The 21,394-nt window shown below is 40.2% G+C and overlaps 1 protein-coding gene across 1 annotated transcript in view; it reads right to left on the bottom strand.

The window, feature by feature from the left end:
- The window catches only part of LOC124116676 (flocculation protein FLO11-like), a 68,697-nt gene extending 47,584 nt beyond the window's left edge, over positions 1-21,113 (bottom strand). Inside the window, exons 1-2 of the mRNA XM_046478107.2 lie at positions 20,796-21,113; positions 13,880-13,913 (exon numbers count right to left, since the gene is read on the bottom strand). Coding sequence (XP_046334063.2) covers positions 13,880-13,913; positions 20,796-21,043 — 282 coding nt within the window. The 5' untranslated portion in view covers positions 21,044-21,113. The remainder of the gene's footprint in view (positions 1-13,879; positions 13,914-20,795) is intronic.
- Between the last annotated feature and the right edge of the window lie 281 nt (positions 21,114-21,394).

Here is a 21,394-nt window from a genome sequence, read left to right as displayed (position 1 = left end):
AACAAAGTGACTTTCACATAATTAGATTCACCTCAAGTTCTTAATTGTCTGATGGTGATATACATGGTAAGGGTCATTCTCAGAAAAGTGGAACATTTATTTTGAATTTTTTTTTTTTTTATTGTAATAGTACTAAAATAAATAAAAATCGCTAACCAAGCAAATATCTGCTTTTTCTTTAATTGTTCCCAATAAACGAGAAAAATATTGATATTGTTTCTTGATTGGTTGATAATAGAATGGGTAGGGCTTGTGTTGCCTTCCTTTCTTGTGTGTTAATGATGGAATAAGCGGTCTGTTGACGTATCTATTCATAAGAATTGACATCAATATCTTATTGCACATATGGGATGATGAAAGGTGAAAAATGGTGTGCATTTTTTGTGCAAATACGCTATGCAGATTTGTAAGTTATAATAACCTCAAAGTCCCTCTTGTTACCACAGAAAAATACATATACAGAGGATTCATTATGAACGTGTTTTCATATATGGGAAATACCGACTAACAGGATAAGGTTGATATTTCCCATATTGAAATACACAAGTGGTGAATTCTCTTGATCATTCCCACCTTACATGTGCATGGGCCTCTAGTATAATGCGACAAGGGAGTTTCAGGAACAAATCAAACTGGGTGTTTTGCTGTCTTTGATTCTATGCTTCCCAAAAGTAAATTGATTATTTGTTTGCTTTTATATGACAGTAATTATTTACAGAATGTCGTTTTTGTAACCAGTCATATACGCGGTTTGATTTGGTGGAAAATTGTTCACAGTTTCGACTCAACTTTTGAAAAAATTGATTTGAAAGTCGTCCTTGTCTTTGCATAAACATCAGGAAAAGAAGAACATTACTTACATCTATCTGGATTGGATTAAGACACTTCCAGCACTCAACAGTTTTAAATTCTTGATGTCCCTGCTGTTACTTAAGAAGTCCCTCACGATTATGTTTCAAAGCAAACTGAAAACCACGATACCTAAGGAATCATGTTATTATGTACTCATTTTGAAGGACATGAAAGTCTGAGCTGTTACCACTGAAGTCCTTCTTGTTACCGGTACCTTCATTATGGTAACAGCCGGGACAGTAACAAGAGGGAAGTATTTGGCTTAAATAATATTTTGACAATTCTACCTGTTTGTTGAAAGCACATGCTCTGATGAAGGATGCATCATGACTCTTGTTATTGATTACCCCTGTGGGGATTCCGGATCCCCAGGAACCTATGCTGGTCAAAAGAGGCAACCAAATGGATCGGGGTGGCCAGGATGAGTGGCTTGTTTGATTTTATCATCGCTCAAAATATCAATCAAATGATTGTCTGGTTCGGACAGAATTATTTACAGGCCTGTCATGTATCTGGAATATTGCTGAAGGCGGTAACAATATAAACGAATAAACATAATATAAACATATAAACAGGAGGAAACAGAACAGCGATTCTGTAAAGTACTGTGAAAAGCATGAGCAATGCACACTCTCTACGCATTTAGTTTTGTAGACCAAAAACAAGCAAAAAACGTAACAAGTCATATCTGTTTTATTCACGCCCAAACATTGTTAGACTAGCCAGTAAGTGATTAAAGAAATAATCCCTCATATTCTGTTTCCTTAATTACACATTATCACCAACAGTCAACCTGTAAAGATCTGGGATAGAATTGGTCTTGAGCAACCCATGTGTGTCATAAGAGGCAACTAATGGGAACAGGTGGTCAGACTCGCTGACTTGGATGAGGCATGCCATCTTATCCCAATCGTGTAGATTGATGCTCATAATATCAAACACTGGATTGTCTGGTTAAGATTTGATTTTTTACAGTCCGTCGTTATATAGCAGGAGTTTTGCTGAGTGCTGTGTTCAACAGCAAACAAAGACTTGGAATAATTTCATGGCACAAAACTTTCCAAGTACATGTAATATTTACAGTACTTTCTTAACCTCTCAAGAATTGATAAACATGATAAAACCTGTATCTTGGCTCCAAAATCAACACTCTATTGGAAAAACAAGACAAAGAAATGACATGCTACCAAAAAGAGTGGAACTATGGATAAAAAGGGAAGGTTGAGTTAAAACATTTTCAAAATGTTCAGTGGGACAAAAATATTTTAACAGGAAAAGAGTAATTTCCTTTGTAATATGCATTAACTCAATCAAGCCAGAGCAACCGTAGATGTTGAAGTGAAATTTTTCAATTTACAAATGAATTTACAAAAGCGACGTTTCTTCTCACAAATCGCCACTCTTTTCGCCTTCTTGGTGTACTATTTCTCCTTAGAACATTTTAAACACATGGCTCACATGTTCCTGTTGAAATATGTAGAAAAAGGGTGATTCTATTGCATCCATTCAAAAAATACGTATTTTTGTTTTGGTTATTTGGAAGCACAAAATGCACCAGAATTCTGAAAATTTCTTAGAACAGGCTAGAAATTCATGTAAATATTTTCACCAGTCCGCAAAAATGATTTCTGAAGTTGCCATCTTCATAATGATATAACTAGTAAGTAGCCCACAAGGAAATGGCAATAGTCCTTCCTGGATCTTACTAGTATCGGCTTATGTTTATTTGGAACCTTGGAGAAGGGGACTGCTGCACATGCAAATATAAAAAAAATAATTTGGAAACTTGCAAAGCATTTTTACTAGAGTATTGTCTTTAAAAATCTTTAAAAAAATATGCTTAAAAGAAAGCACAAATTTGAATCCTGGGGAGATAACTCTATTTACACAAACCAGATACTGTAAATCTTGAAATTAATGCGTCTCCAAATAAATACAACTGCCACCTCCTAGCCAAAAATTTGACCCAATATCTATGTGACATCCCAACCCCATCCCCAATTAAAATGATCTATCTGTTCTAAACCAACCATACCTTAATGCTATCAAACAGCAAATAGCACTGCTTAACAGCACTGAGTAGAGCACTTTCGTAAAAACAATAAACAGTGTTTTCCCAGAGTTAGAAATTGGCACTAGTCCTATAGTCCTTGCCAAACTGCCAAATAGTTAAGGTATCATAAGGACTAGTAGAAATTGGCCCTTTTTAAGGGTTTTGCTATATGTTATCAACATAAGGACTAGTGGACTGAAAACTGTTGGTTGGTTGGTTGTTGGTTTGTTGTTTTACGCCGCACTCAGCAATATTCCAGCTATATGACAGCTGTAAATAATCGATTCTGGACCAGACAGTCCAGAGCATCAATCCAAGCAATTGGGACCGATGACATGCATCAACCAAGTCAGCGAGTCTGACCAGCCGATCCCGTTAGTCGCCTTTTACAACAAGCATAGTCGCCTTTTACAGAAGACCTGGGTTCCTGAAGACCTATTCTACCCCGGATTTTCACGGGTCTGTTAGTTTCTACCGCTGTTTCCTAAAAACAAACATAGTTTATATGTTTATTCTATTGACTAGCACTGAGGAAGTTCAAAGGCAAAAAATAATTGAACCAACAACAGTTCACTGATTGGTATGCGGAGAAGGTGTCAACAAATTGTCTGTCTGGACTGATGGAGTACCCAATGATGCCCAGTTTGACAAGAGTGAGTAGAACTCGTGACCACAGCAGTGATAACTTACCTGATGCCCATTGTGCAATTCATATTCTTTGAATGACATTATTATATACTTGTTACAACTGCTGCTAAATAAACCATGTGTAGTGGTCAAAATTTCATCGTTGTCATTTAGCTTCTAAAAGGGTATATTCATTTTTTGTTTCTTTGCAATTTGTAATATTCCCATTCCGTTTTAAGTTCTAAAATTTGTATTAACTGGTCTTAAGCCACTACCCTTCTAAATATATAACAAGGGGAGGTAAATGCTCTGGAGTCAGTTTTTCAAGCCATGTGGTAGCCAGAGGGCACAAGTCACCAAGTCAAATTTATGGTCTAAAAACAATGGTGAGCCAGTTTCACAATTTCACACCAAGCCTCAAACAATAAATGTAAATACAATGTAACATGATATATATAGTGCTAAACCTATAGTAATTATCTAGTGTTTAGAACTGATAATTGTTTCACCTGTGTGTGTTAGGTCTTCTGTAGAAGCTCACCTTGCCTTACTTGCCCATGAAGTTCAAATGTGAGCCTAGTTCTCTTGAAGTTAATTATTGTTTAATATGTATAGACATTTAATTGTTTGTTTTTGTTAAGCACTGAGACAGCTTCTCATCTGTTTCAGTCAATCTGTATGTGCAAAAGAGCAAAAGAAAATAGATAAGAAAGAATGAAAGAAACCAGAATAAAGAATTAAGAGCACAAAAGACTTGGTTATTACACCGTGTTTGTGTTTATATTCAAGTACTTCCGCTGTCCAAATTGTGCAGTGAGGCCGTTTTAATGCATCTTCCCTGAGACAAGAGAGTTAACTGACTTTAAAAGTCCAGTTTCCACCCTTGCCGAACTTGGCTGGAATTCCTGGGATAGATCGTAGCGCCACCAGTGGCTATCACCAGTTATGTCCCTTCTAAGCCTCTCCTATGGACCAATCAGATTCCACCTCTTGTATCACTTGCATTTGCTTCAAACAAAATGGCGGTGCCAAGTCAGGACGATCTGCTCGATAATCAAAATCTATATTGTGATAAAACAAGTCTCACAGCACGAAATGCATCAAATCACGTGAGCACCTCGAATAAAAACATGCAAAGATTTTGAAAATATCTGTTGACAAGTTGGCGGTGCGCCTGCCTTTGCCAATCCTGCAATCGACCGAAATCTGCATGACAGTTTACGAACCGGATTTCGATTTCGTTGCGAATTTTGATTGGACTATGCATAGACCCATTAGTCCAGCCAAATTGTAACTCCATAATACTAGCCTAGTTCGGCAAGGGTGGAAACTTAGTAAAATCTAAATATTTTTTACATTTGTATACTTATCCTGCATTACTCCTTAAAGGGGAAGTGTACACGCAAAAATCACTTTCTTTCTTTTTCAAAACAAAACGCAATTTTAGAATTAATTAGTATCTGTGTTTGAAAATATACACTCATTTTTTCACACTGAAAGTAGGAAGCTCACAATAGAGTGAAAATGATATGCCGTTATGAGGCCTTCGTTTTTCGAGCTAAACAGGCCTGAGTTATCCCCCTTAGATTATGACGTAATTGGTGCCAATTCAACTGGGTCACTGTCTATTCTCAACGCAAAAGATATCAAGTACCAGTTTGCGGTAAAACAACATGGCCTACGACACACTCCGGCGCAGTGGTGACTCAGCATAACACTATGCTGGCTGGCATCTGAGACGCTAGAATCACACACCTAGACCTACACCACGTGAAGCGGCTCTAACAAAGCATGATGACGTCATAATGTTTATCAATTGGCACCAATGACGTCATATTGCAAGGGGCATAAGCCATGGTGTTTTTGTTGTGGAAATAGAACACTTGGTAAATGTGAAAAATATAAATCGTTTTAATGCGAAAAATATGTTAATTAATTGTGATATTTTTATATTTTTGTCTATGACACTTCTAGGTTAACACTTTTAATGTGGAAAAAGTACAAGAAAAATAGGTTAATTTCCGTGTGAACTTGCCCTTTAATGCATTCACTGCTTACCTTGCGACAAAAAAACTGGGACAGCTAACCGGCGATGGTCCTTGGGTGAATGGCTCTGTTCGTAATCCCACTTTTACATCCCGCTGTCACTGTCCCTGTGACCTCACGTGACCAAAGGTCAACTCTTCACATCACTGCCTGTCGCCCGAGCTTAAAAAACATACTTTTGAGGTTTCTGAAGTTAAAGTGGGGAGGCAAGTCTGCGACGGGTGGGCCTTAAACGTAGTAATGCAGGATAAGTATACAAATGTAAAAAATATTTAGATTTTACTAAATTTTTTACTTATCCTGCATTACTCCTTAATGCATCTGTATCGGACGGTATGGAGGTGGGAAATCCTCACAATACAGAAACCTCAATAATTCACACCCTGACAACATGACACAGATTGGTCAGTAAACCATTAAGCGGAAAAGTTGAGAGAAAACGCTAATACGGTAGGGTATTACAATGCGGCAAACAATTGCACATGAGAATAAAAAAATAGTTCCCTATACATTTTAGTAATAAAGACAACGAGCTGCTCAGCCAAATCTTTACTTACTATATAATTATAGCCCTGATGACAATAACTTGTCTTCCCTTGGCGAAATCTGATCAATTACACCGAACAGGAAAAGGCTCTGTATAGGGTGCGTACATTATTTGCGTCGAGGGTTGGTAACTTGCTGAGCTACAACCAACGGCCCAAAACTCCGTACACCTTCAATGTCCTAGAGAGTCACATCGCGAAGATAATGACTAGCGAAAACTGTGTCAGACCTCCAAAAACATCCTTCCATGATTGTCTTGATAGTACAATTGCTGTGTAAGGCCATGGTAGAGGCTAATGCCCTGATCTCATGAGGATTATTCGTTCCTGGTGGATCCAAATTGGCGATCGAATAGGCCTGAAGGATGACTGCGCGTTACCATAAGGATATGGTGTTGCGACTGACCTCGGTCGTGGATGTAGTAGATACGGGTATAAATAACCGCTTCCTCGAACCACGCCTTGTCTTGGAACGGTGGATGAAAATTCGCAGTGCCCGTACCGGACATAATAGAAGTTCACCCTCATCCTCACTGCCCACAATCGTCGAGATTGGTGGAATGGTGAATGAATGATCAGGTTGGCCTGGTAATTGATTTTTGGCAATAAAATCCCAGCACAGCCCTAGATGTACCGCTCCGTGCGTCCCATGCTCAAAACGAACCCGGGTGATGTCGACTGCATGTAGTTCGCTCACCCGTGCCGCTGTGGCTAATGCCAAGAGAAACATTGTTTTCTTGGTGAGGTCATAAAAGGAGGATGCATTGAGGGGCTCAAATGGGGGTCCTCGCAAACCTCGAAGTACCACGTTCAGATCCCACGCAGGTGGGCGGAACTTGGTCTTCTGATCCTCAAGCCTGAATGAGCGTAATAAGGCCTGTAGTTCCGGGGTCTTAGTAATCTTACGATTATCCGGAACGGCCAACACTGAGTTAAGTGCAACCAAGTACGTGGTAATGGTGCTACCTTTCAAGTGTCTCTGGGTACGAAGATGTAGGAGGTATTCAGCTAAAAACTGAGGTGACGCCGTAGTAGGATCTTGACCTTTTGCCTTGCAAAAAGTTTCAAACGATCCCCACTTATCATCGTAAAGGCTTCTAGTAGAGGGACGATGAGCTAAGGTTATAGCTTTTGCTGCCCGAGCCGAATAGCCTTTTGCACTGAATGCCTTTTTAAGACGAACCACCCTCTCGCTGGCCACCAGGGCGCGACCAAAGTCAGAGCAAGTGTTCTTGTCTCTTGGATCTTTTGTATTACCCTGGGAAGTAGAACTGGTGGCGGAAATGCATACGCCTTTATTCCTTCCCAAGGAATGCTGAATGCGTCCACCGCCCAAGCCCTCAGATCTGGTAACGGGGAGACATATGTCAAAAGTTGGTGGTTTTGGCAAGTTGCAAACAGGTCGATGTTTGGTTGCCCGAACTTTCGAACCAATAATTGGAATGCTTCTGTGTGAAGTTTCCACTCGGTGGGTGCTACCCTGTCTGGGCGTGATAGATCATCGGCCAGAATGTTTCGACATCCGGGGATGTGCTGAACTATGAACTCTAGTTGCAGCCGATCCACTAGATGGAAAAACCTGAATGTCTGTTGAAGTAGCGAGTTGGAGTGTGTTGTTCCCTGATTGAGCAGGCACCACACCACAGTGCTGTTGTCTGTGGATATGGAGAGTTGGGTTGATTGTAGCTGATTCTGCCAATGGGATATGGCTAGAATTACGGCTTCCAACTCCAGATTGTTTATGTGCCATTTCCGATGAGCACTTGACCATAGCCCTGAGACTGTCTGGTCTTGTAGGTGAACACCCCACCCCTGAAGGGAGGCGTCTGTGAATAGGTGTAGATTCGGGGACAACCCTGATAAAGAGATTCCTCCTAAGACATTCGACTCTATCGTCCACCAACGGAGATAAGGTCTCAAATGCGTTGGTAGCATGATGGTCCTGAGTGGATCCTGACTCCTGATGTAGGGATTCAGGAATTGTTGTATTGGGCGTAACTGTAATCGGCCTCTGTTGGTTAGGTCCTTGGCTGAGGTGAGTAACCCTAGCAACACTTGCCATTGGTGAAGTGTGCGTGGTTGACAAAGAGCAGGTGACAGGAGGCGTAAAATCTTGTGCCATCTGTCCCTGGGGACCGACAGGAGGTTCTGATCTGTTTGAAATAGTCCTCCTATGAACTGGAGTCGAAATGATGGAGTTAACTCCGATTTCGCCTCGTTGACTATCCAACCCAGTGAATTCCCGGTGACATACTAACGTCGGTGTGTGTTGATGACACAGGAGACAGTCGTCTATGTACGACTGGAACCAAATGTTCCTCAGCTGTAGAAACACAGTTATGGGCTTCATTATTCGTGTAAATAGCCACGGAGCCACTGAAATGCCAAATGGGAGTACTGCCTAATGGTAGTGGACTCCATTGAACTGGAACCTGAGGAATCTGCGATCTTTGGGATGAATCGGTATGTGCAGATATGCATCCTGTAGATCGATACTGATCAAGGAATTGAACGCTTTTATGCTGGTTCTGAGTAGTCTCAATGTAATGAGGCGGAAATAGGGTGGACGCTTCAGATAGAGCTCGTTGAAAACAGAGAGATTGTGTATCATTCTCATCTTGTCTGAGCCCTTCTTGGGTACCAGGAAGATGTGAGAATAAAATCCCGGAGTTAGCGCTGGGGTGTGTATAATCTCTACGGCTCTTTTCTCCAATAGTAAGTCTATGTTGGCCTTTAAAAGGACATGTTGCTTCCTTGGATAATTCCCCGGAATGGGTGCCGTGGTCAACGGAGGAAAAACCTCTATGTCTAGTTGGTAACCGTGGCGTAGAATGTTGAGAACATAATCGTCCCTGAGTATGCTCCAGTTCTTCCAAAACCGATTCAGTCTCCCGCCTACAGGGGTATCGACAATTGGGACGACTGGGGGTAGGAGATCCCAGTCGTGACTGTCTAACATTTCAATGTTTGCCCCTCCTATCACCTCCCTTACTGTGGTATTTACCACGTCGGGATTGATAAGAACCCTGGGGGTTTTCGTCTGCCACGCCCTTTGCCACGAAAAGAATCTTGCACCTGTCCTTCCTTAAGCGACTCACGTCTAGGCCTGTAGTTGCCTGACTTGCCTGGGAAAAATTTTGAGAAACATGCTCCAAAGCCTTGAGTGCTGTTTCATCCCTAGCGTAACTGGAAACCTTCGCGTGTGTGTCTGAAATCTGTTCGTTGAACAGAGATGAGGAAGACCAAGGTTGACGTAGCAATCTGCGCTTAAACTCTGAGTCCCAAGTAGATAAGGCTAAATAACCCAATCTCCGAGTGACAGTTATTTCTGCCAACGCAGCTTTAAGATGATTCCTCATATGGTCAATCTGACGCTGTTGAAAATCAACTATAGTTTGGAGGTGATCTAGTCGGTTAGGATTATCCTCTGACAGATCCTGCTCTACCGCCCGAGTAGACGATGCTAATGCTGCTAAAGGTTTTAATACCCTTCGGATTTCTGTTTCAATAAACGCAACTCTGGTATCCTGAACCTTAAGAGTGGTAGGCCTTGACGAGCCTGTCATTCTCTGTATATCCTCATCCAAACTATGTGCCTGGTTTGCTGCCTCAAAGCCATGAATAGGAAATTCATCTTTCCTAAACCTGGGAGGTCTGAATGACGGCGTAAGTGTGAGCCTGGAGAAGTCCTCATCCAAAGATCTAATCATATCTGACATCATAGGGTCAATCGGAATCGACGTAGGATGTGTCCAAATAGTATCTTTTTGATCTACCCCACTACCCGGGGAAGGTACTGAAATGAGGCGGTCAGCTACCCAATCAGTACTTGAGCCAGGCTAAGGTGAGTATTCCATTCGTATGCGGAATCTCCCTCCTCACCATTAGAACCATCTGATGAATCAGAACGACGTTGATGTGTACGTCTTGATGGTGAACGACTTCTACTCCGATGTGCAATATTACCTCTGACCGAGGGCTTAGATGAACTGCCTGGTGACAAGGAATCATGAGTTGATGTCCAAGTACGGGGAGGTGTACTGGTACTACTCAACGAAGAATGTACTGTATGACTCATAATAGGAGTGTTATACACATTAGTCACTGGAGTAGGCGGTAAAATATGTGCCGTAGATGTAGTTGATGCAGGTGTCTGATACATAGGCATAGGCATAGGCGTAGGCAAAGGCGTAGGCGTAGGCATAGGCATAGGCATAGGCGCAGGATACAGTTGTGTCATAGACTGCTGCCACATTGATTGTAGAACATTTTGCATCCAATTAGTGTTTGGAATTGGCATAGGCGCCTGCGCTGGTACAGCGCTAAGCTGATCGTGCGCTGGTTGCGTAATATCATACGCTGATAACCCTTGGGCTGATGTCATTGTAGAAGCGCTTGGGTAGTAGGGCTTGGCTGCACTCGGCGCAGGCATATGAGGCGCAATGCTCAATGAAGTAGACTTGAGTCTAGCTTGGCTTGGCGCTATCCCCGACAACGCATCTTGAGACGCTGGCGCACTGTCTGCAGATGTAACAGATGTAGAATTCTCCAAATTAGGTGCAATTATAAAATACGCCCAACATTCTCCGGGAGAGAAGATTCCGGTGGCATGTGCACTTCCTCGGTGACAGTTACGGCCGACCTATTATCCCTCATAGATAAATGTTGCGTCGTAATGATCGAATCCTGTCCCGCGCTCATTCGCGATAGCGATAGAGACATTTTCCTTTTCTCACGACGTGATTGCTGCAAAATACGTTTGTGAGTAACTTGCCTATACCTCGCGAAACTCGTTGGAGAGAGGTTTCTACAAAAAACACATTTAGAATTTGGTGCACAAATTTGTGTACACGACAAACAACGTGGGTGAGGATCTTGAATAGATTTTTTTCCACGACAATTAGTACAACACGCAAGCATAAGTTACGCAATAATATACTAGAAGAAAACGGGACTGGAATTTACTGCCGTAGATAATTTCTCGGCAAAATTTTTGAATGAGTTGAAAGTGTAATGCTTGAATATACGCAACTCAATGAACCGCCAAAGCTAGTAGTATTGAAAACAACATATGAAATATGTTATACATACCTAGCCGATAATTGTAAACAATTGACTACCTTTACCAAGCAAACAATTGTAACACAATTCAAAATGGCGGGGAACAGATAGCACGTGGCGGGAAAAAAAAAGACACGTCTTTTTTTCCGCCTCAAAACATCAAATACAACTTCACAACATGTTGAAAGTAATATGAAAGGTATACATCACCCATCGCAGAAGAATTTTAGAATGGTAGACGAATGGAAGGTCTAAATAAATCTAAAAAAACGAGAGCTCCGCTGGAAACTTCCTAGCTATGTCGCGACAGGCAGTGATGTGAAGAGTTGACCTTTGGTCACGTGAGGTCACAGGGACAGCGACGGCGGGATGTAAAAGTGGGATTACGAACAGAGCCATTCACCCAAGGACCATCGCCGGTTAGCTGTCCCAGTTTTTTTGCCGCAAGGTAAGCAGTGAATGCATTAAGGAGTAATGCAGGATAAGTAAAAAATTGGACTTTTATAGTCAGTTAACTCACTTGCCTCGGGAAGATGGTTTTAATGTTGCTGGTCATTTTGGAGGCATAAATGCGAAGTTCACTTAATGTGAACACAGACCACCTGTATGTTTCGCACTTAATTCACACTCGTGTTAATTTCAAGATTTACAGTATTCACGAAAATGACTTTCAAGTGGTAATATCATTATTGGAACACACCTGCATGTGCACAAATTATTTCAGAAATTGAACAGAGTTGTATCTGATATAAATAAGTTAATACGACTGTAGTCAGTCAACTGTTTTCCAGAGCTCCACCATTATGCACAGTATTGTCGGATGTACAAATGTGTCAAACCAATTGTTTGTGATATACATGGTGTATAAGCCTGTTGTACATTGGGACCCGTGAAGATTTGGGTTAGACTAAAGTACTCACGGAAATGAAAAAAAAACACTGTTTTTTCGATCTCAGATTTTAAATCATTGCAGTTAACATGGTTAAAAAACAAAATATATAAATATTCAAACAACTCAATTAGTACTAATTGGGCCTTGGCACAAATACGTTGTTTTAAAGGTTTTTATGTCTTTTTACACGAGTAAAAGAGTGTAAAAATATGAACAAAACAGACTATTGTGAAACTGAGCATAACCAGGTGTTAGTAGATCAAGGTGAATGTCCATGACCTATGACACCTTGACGACAGGTGAAAACAGGTGCTTGAAACCCATGTGCATGTGATTTGTCAGTGGTTAGTGATTTGTGAGTGGCATTTTGGGATAGTGAATCATCGTCAAAATATCAGAACGTAAAAGTAACATAATCCCTTCTCAAACAACAACTTACATGTCATTATTATTATGTACATAAACATAGCTGTTATTTTTATTGTTGTTTTGATAACTTTTTTCCAGGCTAATTTGCATAATGCCTATAGCCTGTTTCTGCCATTTCAATTTGGACTTAGTTTTATTTTTGAATGTTGTGCCTACAAATTACCTCCTGTAAAGTACATTTTGTATTGAGCACTGAGATAAAACTAGCAAATCCAGACTAGTACTTTTCCAGTTGTTTTGTTATTTCGTATTTACATCTACGAAATGCTTTGTGTCGATTATTAAATCCAGCAAAACAGGTTTTTTTCATTTCCATGAGTACTTTAAGTCCTCAGCAAACCATGATAGCTGTAAAAGGTGACTGTGTCGTGAGAGGTGACTTATGAGATCAGTAGGTCAGCCTCGCTTACATGGTTGATGCATGTCATCATATCCCAATTGCATAGGTCGACGCTCATGAAGTCAATCACTAGATTGTCTGGTCCACACTCGATTATTTAAACTGCTGTCATATAGCTTGAGTACTGCTGAGTGCAGCATTAAACAACAAACAATATTAACAATATGTTGTATATTGTACCATCAACAGGTAAAGCAGTCCTACACAGACTATGTTAGCAAGCTGTCACTGTTTGTGGTGGAGTGTAAGTACTTTACCTTGAGCTCATATGTCATACCGAAGACAAATGCTTAACCTAACAATCTACATCTTTGGTAGACTAAGTAAGGATAAGAATTTATGTATGAACAACTTCTTTATTACAATTAAGAGCAGAGATTGCCACTTCTCCATGAAGACGACATATAATCAATCTTTTGAAATGTGGATCTCTGGTAGACAGTTAAGTATTCTATTAAAAAAATCCACATTACAAGAGATTGATGAATTAGGCACAGTAAGATATCAGTGGAGTGTTCAATTGATATTGCTGGAATATTGCTAAAAGAGGCATAAAACCAAACCTACTTTCAATTGAATGTGCCTAGTTTTCTGCCATTGACTTCATAGAAATCAGTGTTCGAAATTGGCACTAGTCCTATAGTCCTTACCAAACTGCCAAATAGTTTCCTGAGGACAAGTAGAAATTTGCCCTTTTTAATCATTTTGCTATATGTTATCATTACAAGGGATTCATAGGGTGTTAGTTTCTATTGCTGGAAGTAAGACTAAGGTGAAAGTTATACTGAAACAGATTTCACTGTATCCCAAATTACATCAGGGTTTTACACTGACTTACACATGGTGTACTGTACTGTACTTTCTGATAATTAGTGGTCATGATTGATGGATCAAATAACAGACACCCTGTAGGTAAAATGAATATAATTGTAAAATAAGCATAAAACCCTGTTACATAATGCTGGCATACTTACAAGAATCCTGTTTACCCTTTCCTTGCCTTCAGAGCTGAAAACAAAATATGTTTGAATTAATTGATAAATATTCTCTTGGGGATGTTGAAAGATAATTGTGCAAAACCAAATCATCATTTTCTTGTGTGCATCATGTTGACTTGAGTACAATGCGCATACTTCAATCTTGGGTACAAGTTTCGGGTATAATTGCGATTTCATATATTGTGCTTACTTAAAAGCTGATACATTATATGACTACTGGTGAACAAAAAGGAGATAACAAACTTTGTTAATGAAAATGTAAATTTTGATATAAAACATGACTAGACATGATCTACAATTTTAGTTCCCGTTAGGCTAATCATGCTAATCATTGTTATATGCAGAGACTAAGATCATCGTGTGCACTTATCTTGTAAACTAAGCCATAAATAGCAATCAGCTGTACAATTTCCACCCTTATCTACCAGTCATATAAAAAGATACAAAATAACTTATATCCTAACTGAAAAGAATTTTAATGCAAGAAATTGTACCTGAAACTATTACTGTTCAAGGAACAATAATTTCTGATATCTCAGTTCTCCAAACTGAGTGATATAATCGCATTTGCAAGTGAAGTTAGAGAACGTAACAAATTATTTTAAAACACTAGTCTCTCAACGAATGCAGAAGACTAGCAAAATCCTAGATATTTTTTATATTTGTATACTTATCCTGAGTGGCTAACCCTGTCACACAGCTCCCACACGACCAAGGAAGAGGCGACATCACTCACCACATAACTGCTAAAAACAGAGCATCTGAAGACAATGTTGTAAAGCAGGATAAGTATACAAATATGAAACATATCTAGGATTTTACAAGGTTCTTTAACATCCTGCATTACTCTTTAATGCATCCTTATGGGAAAGCATGGTGGAGGGCATACACTCAGATGAGACCTTCAAAAACTCTCCACAGATTCCAATCAAACAGCAACATCGATGTCTGGCATCGAGTGACCATTCTTGTCAGTTGGAAGCAAGAGAGTGAGGTATTCGTGATGTCCAGGTATCACTGCAGTAAAAGGAATTAAGTGGGGTTAAAGTCCAGAACTGATGTACCAAGCCATTGCGTGCAAAATGTAACCTTCTAGTCTGGGGTGACATGTAACAGAGAGGTCAAAAGGCTGGCTCTGGACATGTGGAAGCGTCGCTGGCACCTTGGGGTGGTGACCTGATGGGCAACCACCAAGGGGCGAAAGCTGTGGACGCCTTTCACGTTTTCTGAGGCGACATGTTGCAAGTAGTGGCTGACGAAGACTGTGTCCAAGCACTTGAAGCAGCCTTCCATAATGGCGCAGACGGAGCAGTTGCTGTGAAACGCCATGGTAGAGGCGACCGACAGGATGTCAGGTGGCTTGTTGGCTCTGGGAGGGTCCAATGCTGTGGCCTCATAGGCGTGAAGAATGAGACAGTGAGGGTGGATCAGCAGGTTTAGCCAAACTGGGAGTTTGATGAGGTCAATAGTGGACATCTCCTTGAGATCCACAAACCAGCTCCTTGCAGACCACCAAGGCGCTATCAAAGTAAGAGCGAGGCTCTGGGTCAACCTGATCTTTTGAAGGACCCTGGGAAAGAGTACTGGAGGGGACGATGAGGGCGTTAACTGTCCAGGCTTATGGATCCGTCACTGGAGATATGAAAGTCTGCACCTGAAGTTCTGGCTGGTGGCAAACAGGTTGATGTTGGGGGAGATGAGTTGTCGACGGACAAGATCGAAGGTGTCTGGATGGTGTTTCCCTGGTTGGAGTGTGGGTGCTTCCATGTCTGGTCTGGAGTGGGCATCAGTTTGCTTCAACGGAGGAGTGGGTCATCCCGATTGCGGAAGCAACACACAACGGTGACATTGTCCGGATGGGTTGATCCTAGGGCTCTGAAGTGCCTGTTTCCAGTGAGGGAGAGCCTACATGAGAACCTCTAGTTCTAGGTTGTTTGATGTGCCACTGATGCTGAGCGGCAGGCCACAGCCACATGGTGACTTGGCCCTCCAGATGCGCACCCCCTTTTCGAGAGGAATTGATGAACAGGTGTAATGAGGGCGTGATCTCTGTCAAGGAGATGGACTGGTCCGGGCGCCTAAGTCTGTTCTCCTGAAGCGACACATTGTAGTTTTTTACTGCGCTAAGCCTAATACTCAAAATATCAGTATAATGTCAGCATGTGCACGTGAGTGGAAGAGAGGGGAATTAACTCTCAGCATCCAAGCAATGGGTGAGATTGTTTACTAGACTACTGAAGTCCTCAAGTAAGAGCATCTGCACGTGTGTCGTGCATCTTGACTGCTGCCAGGAGAAAAGCAGCAGGGTGTCTCAATGAATCAATTGCACTCATGGGGGAGGCAGTGATCCTTGATGATAATCTACTGCAGAGGCCTGTCCCTTAGTATATGGTCTCTGACGTCACTTACGGTTATGGCGTCACAGTCAATGACATCACTTCTGGTTTTCTGACGACACATACAACTTTGACTACAGTCCAGACTGGTAACAATTCTGCAGAGCTGTCGATCACTTCCAGATATTATAATGTTATTCAGCCATTAACCAATGATCTGTCTAACCTAGGCTGTGGTTGCTGGAATCTTTGGAATGGAGAAGTGTCTGTGTCCAAGTGGTCTAAGAGCCGAGGACTGACATTTGGCGATGAACTCCAAATGGATTGAAGGGATCTCAGAGCAACTGTGCTCCAATCCTGCACATGCTTCTGAATCTCTGGCTGCAGTAGCAAAAGGTGCTCCCATTAGACTCATTAATACAATGGATAGGTCCCATTGGGAAAGGTATGTGGTACCTTAATATCCTCTTGTTGTAATGATTTCATAAGACAATTAAGTACTGGGTGAGTTGTTGAAGTGAGCCTAAGGCTAACCTATCACCCTCAATAGTGCCATGTCTGAAGTTCTTATCTTGTGTCCTCAACCTTCCAAAGGCAAGGGAGTTAACCAACTGTAGAAGTCCAGTTTTCCATCCTTGCCGAACGAGGCTGGAATTCTGGAGTTGCACTTTCACAGGACTAACGAATCTATGCATAGTCAAGTCAACGTGCAACGAACTAGACATCTGGTTCGTGAACAACATGGAATTCAACGTTCAGATTTCCGTCGACTGCAGGATTTGCAGAGCATGTGTACTGTCAACTGGGCGTCGACAGATATGTTCTAAATCTTTTCACGTTATTAAATCAAGGTGTTCAAATGATTTGATCAAGTGGTAAACAGGTCGAGATAAGGACAGTCTCGTGTTATCCACTGAAACACATCGGGATGAAGGGACCATTCTGTTGGAATGACTTTGTTCCTCCAGGAAAGACAATCCTTCAAGATGCTGAACTTCCCTGGAAGGTTGGCGAGCATCTAATCTATAGCTTATCGAAAAGCGTAGTCTCTTTCAGTAAACTCTGCTCCCTTGCCTCTGTGTTTCCTCACTATTGCACCCTTCAATGTAGCACAAACTCAGTTATAGCGCATGGCAACGCATGGCTCCCAAAACTTACTTACATTTTTAATAAGCTCAGGTTTCACACTGACACAATGTTTTTCCCCATCTAAAAAAACATTATCAGCTTATCAACGCGAGCAGGTAACACCAAAATATCAGTCAACAATTCTGCACTGAAATACGCAATTCAATCCTATTTATTATCTGGTTATAAAAACCTGTTCATTGTATATCTGGAATATATTTTATCAATTATATTCATAATTTCATTCAATATTGTTTACATTAATTTCGGCGAAATCGTGTCTGAAGTGATTGGTAGATTGCACAACTCACCGTTCTTTACAGCAACCCCTGTCAGATTAATGCTATTGATGCCTTGAAACAAACTTTAATGGCTAGGGAATGGATACATATATTATAAATTCCATACTTAGACTTGTTAAAAGTCATATTTGTGGAATTGACAATATATGTCATCACAACGTTTTTGCAATCGAAATACATCTAGCGTGGGAAGTACCTTTGGTGGCTAGTCAAATTGTTCCATATGTAAAAATATCCTGCAATAGCAATCACATGTACCACAGTGCTCAGTTATGGTTCTTATAATTTTAAATATATAGTAAAAGCTGCAAACTAAAGTAACAAGATATTGAAACATATTATTCCTGAAAAAACACATTGCAGATACAATTTCTTCTGACCATTGCATCAAAACTCTTTGAAGTGGTATCATTGGGTGCTTTTTGACTGAATCACCGGTAGATTGGGAGAAAACGTGTACGCCGATTGTTATTTCTGGCTTAGTGAACGAGAAAATACAAATGGTATTCTTAATCTCTGCATATAAAAAATATGCCTATGAGAGCAGGAGATAACATTGGATGGTCAATCATCGTGTCTAGTGATGTTTAACATCAAATTTCATATTTTCATAGACCAAATTTGTTACACCTCCTCGTTTACCTGAATTCGCTAAAGGGATACTATGTGGGTTTTTTTAAAGCACATAACACTTGATAAATATTTTTTTACACTATGAATCACATACAACTACTATTCTAATCTTTTTACAAACTCTGAAACCTACATCATAGATTGTGTTAGGTAGGGAGAGCATGTACTGTTGTGTTGGTCATCTACCCCGTTTGACACCACATCCGTTTAGACTCTAAAGCAAGAGATAGTCAGTACCCAGAGGGTATCACTGTCCCCAGACAATGTTGACATTTTTAATTTTTCTGAAAAAGAACCTGAAGTTGAGCTATTCAGACAGTCAAGTACATTGATTATTTTCTGGTGTTAGAAATCTGAATTGTTTTGAAGGAAAGTTATAGAAAGTTCCAGTTTGAAGCTTAACAACTTTAGTAGTCTTGTTATTATAAAAATAATTTTGACTGTTCCAAAATCATGAAAGGTCCACACTTGACATGCTTGAAATATATATATCGAATTGTGACCTTCCTGTATCATTGCTGCCCTCGTCCAAACCCCTTGGACTGTTCCACCGTCCATGTGAGCACCTCAACATGAGTTTTTTTTATCGTTGCCTATCAAGACACATATCGAATCGTGACCTTCCTGTGTCGTTGCAGCCCTAGTCCAAACCCCTTGGACTGTTCCACTGTGGTGGCATCTGAATAGATTTTGTATGGCTTAGTTCGTAGCTCCCGACTTGGAGCTGTAACGTTATGCCCAAGGTAGTCAAGTTAATGCCAACTTCACTGACCTTATGCACTGCTGGGAATTGGTTGGTGATGACTGATTGGTTTGTGGAACCAATTACTGATCATGATATTCTAACCAATTGCCAACACTAGTGAACACTGTGTAAAAAACTTTGCAACAGTCAATTAATGTTTGTTTCTGTGTGATGAACAGAACATATGAACATGAGAATAACTTGTTTTATCAGTGCATGTTCAAGTTAGATTTTTAATAAAAGCACTAATTTTAAAATTATCCCATTTGTTTTGAACAGTTAGGATTCAATAATGGTATTGTTTAGCCAGTCGATGCTATGTGATTATCTGATCCTATCATTATGATAGGAACAGTTCAAATAGTAGATTGAATTTTGTTTCTTACATTTTCCAATTTCCCCCTTATAATATTTCAGGAGAGGAAAGATCATCAAAAATGTGAAACCTTGAATACAAGGTAACCATGGTAACTGTTTCATGAAAAAACTACTTATGACGATCAAAATATAAACTTTGTATCCCTCTGACATGTGTATTGTGGCAATTCTAAATGTAAATTTAAACATACGTCACATTTGATCACTTATTAAAAGGTATAGTCTCTTCATAGTTTCCGACCATGGGAGCCGTGCCAATATACACTTGTCAGTACAGCACACAAAGTATGTGATCTAATCTTCCAATTTGTGGAACCATCTGGGGCTGAATGGGTGAGTCGCTGACTTTGAGCACTGGCAATAGGTGCCTTACTCTCAGAATATGAGTTTGAATCCTGGATGGGACCCCAACCCAAAAGGATTAAAATGTATACTTTACTTGGCAAGTGTAATCCAAAATATAACATATGCGATTAGAATAGTCCAATACTGTTAAACATGGCAGTCCATGAAATGCAGCAAACTATATACAGAAAATGTTTCCTTTTTGTAGATCATGAGATCAAATTAATTCTCATTTATTGAGGATACAAATTAAATACACACCTGAGATACAGGTTGTTGATGACAAGCTTGTGGACTATTATTATGCTTAAAATTGCCAAAGCCTGAGAAGCTCTCTAGAAGCCGATGTATTTGTTTTTGACGATGGAAAGGCTATTTTCCTTTCAACTATCTGACACGCCATTAGCGAAGAGGCCCATTTTTCAGACCCCAACAATGATTGGGAAAGTCATGCGCCATCAACAATTCACGCATAAATTTATAAAATGGCACATTAGAAACTACAGTAAGGGTCATGCATGAACAATAGTTTTCTTAGCTGTGTCATCATGTTTACATTAGACTGACGGATCACAATTTAATTTCATCATAACGACCAATGAACATGTTGAGATAACTAACAGTCTCTTGAAACACTGAAACCATTAGCTCTCTTGACAGTGTGGAAAGCATTGTGCATTCTCACACAAACATGTTGGCTCTTAATCAAACAGGGTTTAAATGTAACCAAAGCTATTTACTTATTTAAATTTGCTAAACATCGCATTTCCATTTGAAGCAAAAAAATGCAAACTATTTACTCATAGGCCTAGTTCATATCATTTCAAAACGAAATAGATCACCCATGGATTAAATTCGTACAAAAACCTAATGTCAACTTGATTATAGACATAGCAAAGTGGAGATGTAGATATTTGCTGGCAAGTATTATTATGACAGCCACAGAAATTGTATGCGATACTTTGCTGCCTCTACACATCATGTGACATCAACAAGAAAAAGATTAGATTTGCGTAACCACTTACGTAATAGATGATTCAAGACCATCTTGTATATTACTGAAACGCGTCTCTGGTTGTTTACTTGAGTTTTGCAAATTATTGCCCGCAAAGTGTCTTTCGTTCGTATCTGTTCCACTGTAAACATTGGTACCCTCGCCTTTGTTTTCTTCCCCGATCAGGCCATTCCTCGGGAGGAATTTGTTCCATTCTGGTTGATTGTTGTTGGCTACATCATAATCAGTGTTGTACTGCTCAGCTAACTCCTGACTCATAGTAGATCAAGGTATTATGCTGAGTGTCAACCACACTACAAACAAAGCACATGTCGACATTTTGGTTTTAGATTTGGTATTTAGGTAAGAGCGCATGCGCGGATAGTTATGCGTAAGTGCTATTTTCCTGTTACGGTTTACCAAAATGTTCAGCCAATCTGATGATGTGTAAACGTGTTAGTTAAGTAAAACGTGTAATGCATAACATTGAATGAAACCATTAATATTACGTTGTAGTCTATGACTGTTTTCATTTAAAGAAGCATACTGTATTTAAATCGTAACAATAAAGATATGCTTGTTTTGGTAAGGTTGTAGTCAAAACAGCCTCATGCCAGAATGGCCTCAATA

The sequence above is a fragment of the Haliotis rufescens genome, unplaced genomic scaffold (assembly GCF_023055435.1).
Source record: "Haliotis rufescens isolate VD_foot unplaced genomic scaffold, xgHalRufe1.0.p SCAF_14, whole genome shotgun sequence".
In the NCBI taxonomy this organism is placed as follows: Eukaryota; Metazoa; Mollusca; class Gastropoda; order Lepetellida; family Haliotidae; genus Haliotis; species Haliotis rufescens.
Note: the sequence above shows the minus strand (reverse complement) of the source record. Positions and strands in the feature narration are given on the sequence as shown.